The following is an 8,148-nucleotide window of genomic DNA, read 5'->3' as shown; positions in this document are numbered from 1 at the left end:
TCTTGTGTCTCTTCTTCTTGTTTCTCTTCTTCTTGTTTCTCTTCTTCTTGTTCCTCTTCTTCTTGTTCCTCTTCTTTTTGTTCCTCTTCTTCTTGTTTCTCTTCTTCTTGTTTCTCTTCTTCTTGTTTCTCTTCTTCTTGTTTCTCTTCTTCTTGTTCTTCTTCTTCTTGTTTCTCTTCTCTTCTTCTTCTTCTTGTTCTTCTTCTTCTTGTTCTTTCCTGAGGAGTGAGAGTGGAAAAGTTTTGATGTCTATTGTGTTGAAATATTTCATTGAAGAAGAAAGAGTAAATTTGGATTATTCTGCAAATCAAGCAACGCTTAGATGAGGTTATCTAAATAATTTTTGCTTTCCTCTGATGATGTAGTAATTTGTTTTCCTTTTTTTTTTTTTTTTTGTTTCATAATCTCTGTGGTTCCTCAGAAACTACCATTGTGTAACTTTTCCTGCTGTGCTCCTGCCGGTCAGCACTGGAGTGGTGCTTGACTTTATGTGTCATTCTGATTTGTTCGACAGTTGGAGTAAGTTCGAGAAGTATTGTAACTCAATGAATTGAGGCTTATTGATTTAAAATAAATAGGAAAAGCCCATCTTGACAAAAGTTCGAGAAACAAGAAGAAAGTTGATTCGTGTTGGGGTGATACGACACAATGGGTTTGGATGACATTGTGACATCATCGATGGGGCCTACTTTGTGCATGCTCTTCTTGACAGGTAGGAAACTTTCCATATCTGCTTGATTCATGACTTCATGAGTGGTTAATCCTCTATATGTTAAGGATACGCAAACGTTGTTCAACAATATATTTTTAAATGTTTGCTGAACATTTATTGCTTTTTTTGTTTTTGTTTCGGCACGGCGTGGCACGGCGCGGCTTGGTATGTTTGTGTGTTTGTCCGCTCGCCTCCAGCTCAAACCGCTCAATCGACCGTACTGAAATTTTCAGAGATTAATGTCACCGACCCTGTGATGGTCCTGCATTGAAGTTTCATAAAATCTGTTCGACCAGAAATGTCGACATCGGCCAAGAGGTCAATTTGAGCCAATTTTTCTAAAATCATCAATTTTCATCCGATTGACTTGAAATTTGAACAGGATTTGCATATCAGGTCAATGAATTCAACCACCTATTGATTTTGAGGTCACCATAGGACAAGAGGTCGAAATAGGCCAAAAGGCCAATTTGGGCCAAACAGCAAAATTTTCTAAAATCCTCAATTTTCTCCCGATTGACTTGAAATGTGAAAACCATTTACATATCAGGTCACTGAATTGAACCACCTGTTATTTTTGAGGTCACCATAGACCAAAAGGTCAACATAGGCCGAATGCCTAAAATCCTCAATCTTTTATCCAATTAACTTGAAATTTGAAGAGCATTTGCATATCAGGCCGCTGAATTCAGCCACCTATTAATTTTGAGGTGAACATTGGCCAAAACGAAAAAATAGGGTAAAATATTTTGTTATGGATCCATCCCATCAGTGGGATGCAAAACGTGAACTGTTCCACCTGGCAGAGGTATGTGTTCTCCCAAGTGCCGTTCTACTTTGCACTGTTTTGGCAAGTGTCACTCTATGAATGATTTTTTCATTTCTTTGTTTGTGTGCAGGATATCTCAAAAGGTTGTGGATGGGTTCGGTGTGTGACAAGGATGAACTGATTAGATTTTGGTGAAGATCCGGATCCGGATCCGACTACTAGAATTTTTTTAAGTGATTCTTCACCATTGAGAGATAGGGCTTAAAAATTATATATAGCACGATATCTCAAAAAGTTGTGGGCGGATTCAGATGAAACTTGGTGGAAATATTGGTTGTGCGACAAGGAAGAATTGATTCAATTTCTGTGATTATCTGAATCCGGATCTGATAATTTTTTAAGTGATGCTTCACCATTGAGAGATGGTGCTAAACTAATATATAGCACGATATCTCAAAAAGTTGTGGACGGATTCGCACAAAACTTGGTGGACATGTGAAAAGGATGTGCCATTTTTGCCAAGTGTCTTGAATGCAATGAATAAACTGTCCCTTTCATGAGCACTCACCAAACTAGATGCCAGAGTAAATCCTTTTTCACAATAGTTTGTTTAATGGTATTGCGGTGACACGACAGGTTCTATGTATTCATTGAAAGGTTTTATGTATTCATTCAACAGGTCTGCATTGAAAGTGTGACAAGGAAGAATTGATTCAATTTTTGGAGAAGGTCTGAATCCGGATCCGATAATTTTTTTAAGTGATTCTTCCCCAATGAGAGACAGGGATAAGTTGAAATATAGCACGATATCTCAAAAAGTTGTGGACAGATTCAGATGAAACTTGGTGGACAGGTTGGTTGTGTGACCGCGACAAATTGATTCGATTTTTGTGAAGATCCAAATCTGGATCCGGAAACGAGAATTATTTAATTTTTGAAGTGTTTCTGTACCATTGAGAGATAGGGCCAAAAACGATATGTAGCATGATATTTCAAAAATGTAGTGGACCTGATATGTTCTGATGGATCAGTCATTACGTGATGCAGGTATGCGCTCTACCAATTGCCCTTCGAGTTCATTATGCAATGATAAAATTGTACAAATTTGAAAAGATTCATTTTCATAACTAAGCGATTGACTTCACAAATGTTGTGCACGGTTTGGCTTTTTAAAAATTTTGCAGGGACTACAGGCTTGTGAAAAAATTTTACTGTATAATACATTATGTAGGAGAAGAGAATTAGGAAGCTTCAGTGTGTCTTTACATAAATTTCAAGCACATAAGAAGACCTCCAACAAAATACATAACACCCGTCATGTAACCGCAATACCATGAAACAAACTATTGTGAATCTAGTTTGGTGAGTGCTCATGAAAGGGACAGTTTATTCATTGCATTCAAGCCATATTCCTGTCTTTATTATCAGCACATGTGTGTCGTGTCTTTGCTCCCCTTACTGGATATCCAGTTTGAGAAAGTGATTTGTAACTCAAGAGTGTTCTGTTGAAATAAATATGCGTTTGTACACCATTGGAATATAGACCAGATACTGACAATAGTTTATTAATGTAAATGGGCTGGTGTGATGTGTGATGCATTTATATTGTGATGCAAAGATGAACTTATTTGATTTTAGCATCAAGAGGTCAGAGGTCATTTCAGGTAAAAATGTGATACTTGAGAACAGCTGAAGAGATTTAAATCAAACTTCTTACAAGTATGTATAATGATGGAATAATGTGGGTGGAGGCACATCGGTTGACGTCGTGACATCGAAGAGTGCGGTTCCAGTTTAAGTGATTCTTCACCATTGCGATCGGGCCAAAAACGACATATAGTGGGATGTCTCAAAAAGTTATGGATGGGTTAGACAAAATTTGCTGGATGAGTTGGGTAGGTAACAAGAACAAGCTGATTAGATTTTGGTTCAGGTCCAGATCCAAATCTATCAGTTGGATACAAAAGGTAAACTGTTCATCTTGGTGGAGGAATGCGCACTTCCGAGTGCCATTATAGTTTAACTTGTGTGCAGCTTGTTCGCCCCCTTGTGGCCGTTTCCCCCTCCCCTTTCTCTCGCTCTCACTTCCATCCTGCTTCTATCCATGACACCAGGCATCTTCAGTGTTCCCCTGCTGATAGCTGTTGGTGTTTCCCCCTTGCCGTTTTGTGGAGGCTTCCATGATCCTCGATAATGTACGCACGTACTGTATATTTTTTTTTAAATGTATTTATATTTTTTGCTTTTTCTGGGATTTGGTTGTGATTTTGTTTTTTTTTAATTCCCCGGACCAAAAGGGGCGGCGGGGTCCAGACCCCATGGTCCCCCAGAAATCCACCTATGCTCATGTTGTACGTCGTCGATGAAATTTCAGTTGATCTGGAGTAGATAGTTGAGAGATTTTAGTTTCACGTCTCTTTTTGGCTTTCGGAGTTTTCCTCTTGTCTCTTTACTTTTTGGCAAAAGATTATTGGATTGTGCGGATTATTTTCTTTGTTTGTTGCAATTAATTCTTCCAAGTCTTTACCTCTTGTGAATATGTTATCTCTGGTGCAGATATTTGGGTTTCCTCAGATAATTCCTGAAAAGATGAATCCTCTCAAAAATACATCATAATGAATTGTCTGAATCCTAGCCTATTCTCAGATATGAAATAACATATTGGGGTTTACATTGATGATATTGGGAACATAAGTGTGATCATTTGAAATGTGACATATTGTTATGTTTATGGTGAGTGTGGGGGCACTGTATGTGCATTAGTGTAGTTCTTAGAACATTGCCATTTTGTTAAGGACACATGCCTGGCTGGTGTAGGGTTTTAGTAAACGCATTGTATTTGTAATTAGTGTAAAGTATGACCTCATTGATGAACTCAGTATCAACTTTCTGCACAATACCCCCCAACAGCGGAAGGAACAATGCCCAAACCGAAACATATACATTCAGAAATACTCAATAATTTGCTCATTAAACAAGCCACAATTAATATTTTCTTGCAGTTTCTTGGACATGCAACTCCTTCAACCTTGATACCACACGGCCGACAATCTACTTGGGCAATCAGAGTGAAAACTTTGGTTATCGTGTCCTTTCCCATCAACACCCAGCTGGTTCCTCCTGGTAACAATTTTCTCCTTTTCTGGAAACCACTCTGAGCTTGATTAACCTTTTTAGGAGATGTATTAATGGATTTATACAGTAAGTAAAACCATTAGCTCAATACCAGGCATCTTCAATACCTAAGAGTGGCAGGATGGCTGAGTCGGTATCACACTCCCCATTGCAGTATTTAGTCTAGGTTATATCCCTCATGGGGTCGTTTTTAGCTCACCTGGACTTTAGTCCAGTGAGCTTATGTGATCGAGCAGTGTCCATAGGTGTGTCTGCAGTGAGTCAGTCAGTCAGTCAGTCAGTCAATCTGTCTGTAAACACTTCAGTCATTATCGCTTGAACCAAACACACGATTTTGATGAAACTTGGTCACAAGCTTCACATCTGATGCCTAATGAAGGTGTTTTGACCACATCAAAATCTGCGCTCATTAAGGGGGTCTATGGGGGGTTTAGAATCCCAAAGTAGATATTTGCCCTCTTCTTCAAAACTACACACATGATTTCGATGAAACTTGACCACAACCTTCATCACCCATGATTTACCAAGGTTTGTTCACGGCATTAAAAAGTCAGGGTGTAGGGGGGGTCTGCGAGGGGTTTGAGCCCCTAGAATAGGCATTTCCTCTCTTCTCCGTAACCACACACACACACAATTTCAATGGAACTTGACCGCAACCTTCATCACCCGTGATGTACCAAAGTTTGTTCACGGCATTAAAAAATAATAATCAGGGTCTAAGGGGGTCTGCAAGGGGTTTGAGTGACTGTTGCTCCTGATCCACGTGAGCTTCAGGAAGCGCAGTCCTATTGTTACCGAAAATTGTCCTTCTGATGCATCGCCTGCATCTCGAGGGATATTGTCTTTTGGATGAATACATATGACTGCTGACCTCTACATTTAGATCATGGATGTTTAAAAAAGAAAAAAATCTCAAACAGTAGGTCATTGTGGATTTTGACCTAATATATATTTCCTGTCTTGGGGTTAAATGGGGTATGCAAGTTATTCATAATTAATTTATAACTAAATTTTATGATAACTTTAACAATAACCCCCCAAAAACCCATGTGACCCCATTCCCAAGCATTCCCCTTTTCCATGTTGTGATTTTTCACTTTCTCCCTGACCGATGTTCATTTGATCGCTTGTCGGTTGGTTTGATCCTTGTTACCTTCGCATTCTGCGAAAGGTTATGTTTTGGTCGGCGTGTATTTATTTATTTATTTATTTATTTATTTGTAATCTTGTGATTCGTATAACTCAAAAAGTATTAAACCAAATTGCATGAAATTTGGTGGGATGATTGGTTATTAGCCAGGAAGCATTCGATTAGATTTTGGGATCGTTCGGGTCAAAGGTCAAGGTCAAGGTCACGAAAAGGTCAAAATCGTCTTTTTCCGATAACACGGTCAATTTTTATTCAATTTGCATGCAACTAACGCCAAAATGTTCAGAATTCAACGCCTCATCTTGTGATATGCAATATGACACAATAACGCCCATACTCTTGTTACCGGTTAGGGGCCAAAGGTCAGGGGGGGGGTCACGCCCTTGAAAAATATGCGGTTTTTGTCATAACGCGGTCAATTCTTGTCCGCTTTACATGAACCCAGCACCAAAATGTTCAGAATTTAATGCCCAATCTTGTGACACAATGACGTCATAACACATGTCACCGGTTGGGGTAAAATGTCGGGGTGGGGGGGGGGGGTCACGCCCTTGAAAAATATGCGGTTTTCGGCAAAACTCAGTCAATTCTTATTCGATTTGCATGAAACCAGCATCAAACGAGATTACCTTCTCTTGTTGAAACGTTGTATTCACCGAGCTTGCGAGTGAAGACTCGCCAAAACGACGTGAGTTGATTGTTGTTTAGTCCGTAGCCCCCGAAAGTCGGGGGGGGTCATGACATTGTAGATATGTGGTTTGTGTCATAAGACCATTCATATGAAACCAGTTCCCCACACTCATACCAAGAACAAAAAAAGTAGTGGCGGCGAAGGTATGCGCTCTATGAGTGCCCGTTCTAGTTTCATCCCTGCTTTCCCCTTCCTCTTGCTGTGTTTCAGCTTGTTCACCCCGTGTGACCTTCTCCCCTTCTCCTTGATCTCACTCTCACCTCTACTATGCTGTTTGTGTTTTTCCCCTTTACATTTTGTTCCATTCCATTCTGTTCTAACTCTTCCATGAGCCTTGACTATGCAACACGATAGTTTTTAGAGATTTTAAGCATAATAGGTTGAAGAGAAAGCACAAGTACAATGATACAAATGACCTCCTGTGTCTTGCATGTTTCCTTGCATATCATTTGTAAATTCTTCTTCAACATATTAAATGTTAATAAACACCTTCAATTCTTCATTCTCTTTGCCAGGGTGATCATTGGTGCACCCACAACCAAAGAGGACGGCTACGGAGAGCTCGGGAGGATCTACAAGTGTTTGATGACCACAGAAATCGTGGGTTCCTGTGAGGTCCTTCCAGTTCCAGGTTAGTAATGCCATCTTAACCAACATATTGTTGCAGTTCTGTAAAACCGCATGCCTCCAAGGCAATGGCACACAAGATACAGTGATCCCAAGGCAGTTATTTCAATTATATGTATATTAGTTAGTCCTTTACATACGTCAAGTGGGTGAATGGGAAAGATGCGTTGCGTGGGACTCCTTCAGTTCGACTTCTTTAACCTTCAATCTTTGTGTTCTTCCACCCCCTTTCTCTCACCTGAAACATGCAAGCAAGCATGCACGCCAACCAATAGAATCCAAGTGAGCCGCACAGCGAGTGGTACATATGCATTTGCGCACCAACTTTCCATTGTGTGTGGTGGTCGTATGGCAGCTTAGCTAACTGGGTAGCTATCATTTCTTGAAGCGCGACTGTGTCGCTGATGCAGTGTCCCTCTACCAGTACACACACTGGAACTGGTACTCATTTTGCCGACCTCTGAAGGACGGCAGGCCGAGTCAACCCCCTGGTGTATTCCCCACAATGCCACAATGTGCTGCTACTTCACCACAAATGCCACAATGTGCTCATGCAACTCCACAACCACTTCAACTGCCACATACTCATCGAACACTTAACACAGCCTCGAAGGACACAGAGGAGAAGTAGGTCGGGTTATTTTGGGGCATAATTCCAGGGGCTCGTTTAAGGACCTACGGGTAGCGCAGGGATTTCCCTAAAATCCTACGTTTGAATAAAGGCCAGCGCACATTCGGGTCCAGAGAGCGCCTCCAGAAACCACGGCCCCATGTAAAAGTCAGAGCTCCGATGTGTGCCCCCGTCGGCAGGCGACTGAGCCGGATTTCGCACTCTGGGCCTGGCAGGGCGTGACGATGACTGCTATGGACCAATAGGGGAGCTCAGTTTCGCTAGAGCCTCTTTTGATCTGATGTTTGGCTCCTCCTCCCCCCCCCCATCCGGGGCTCATAAAAGGGACGAACGTGGCTCATTTCGAGCAGAGTGTCGCCGGGGACAGAGCTCGAGAGATCGCCGAGAGCATCGCAGGAGAGAATATTACCAGACATCGGACCTCGCCGGGGAG

General features: G+C 41.2%; 1 protein-coding gene across 7 annotated transcripts in view; it reads left to right on the top strand.

Moving 5' to 3' along the window:
* The window catches only part of ITGAM (integrin subunit alpha M), a 160,860-nt gene that overhangs the window by 59,946 nt on the left and 92,766 nt on the right, over positions 1-8,148 (top strand). For 3 of the 7 annotated variants that reach the window (XM_085883953.1, XM_085883954.1, XM_085883951.1), the window contains exons 1-3: positions 436-712; positions 4,484-4,604; positions 6,973-7,088. In XM_085883953.1, the coding sequence (XP_085740079.1) occupies positions 649-712; positions 4,484-4,604; positions 6,973-7,088 (301 nt within the window). In that variant the 5' untranslated portion in view covers positions 436-648. Of the gene's footprint in view, positions 1-132; positions 328-435; positions 713-3,595; positions 3,677-4,483; positions 4,605-6,972; positions 7,089-8,148 lie in introns of those variants that run through there. The other 4 variants (XM_085883955.1, XM_085883956.1, XM_085883952.1 and 1 more) reach the window with 3 other exon arrangements.

Source organism: Eptatretus burgeri, chromosome 6 (assembly GCF_056783735.1).
Source record: "Eptatretus burgeri isolate ZD-2024b chromosome 6, Ebu_testis_v1, whole genome shotgun sequence".
Taxonomy (NCBI): Eukaryota; Metazoa; Chordata; class Myxini; order Myxiniformes; family Myxinidae; genus Eptatretus; species Eptatretus burgeri.
Note: the sequence above shows the minus strand (reverse complement) of the source record. Positions and strands in the feature narration are given on the sequence as shown.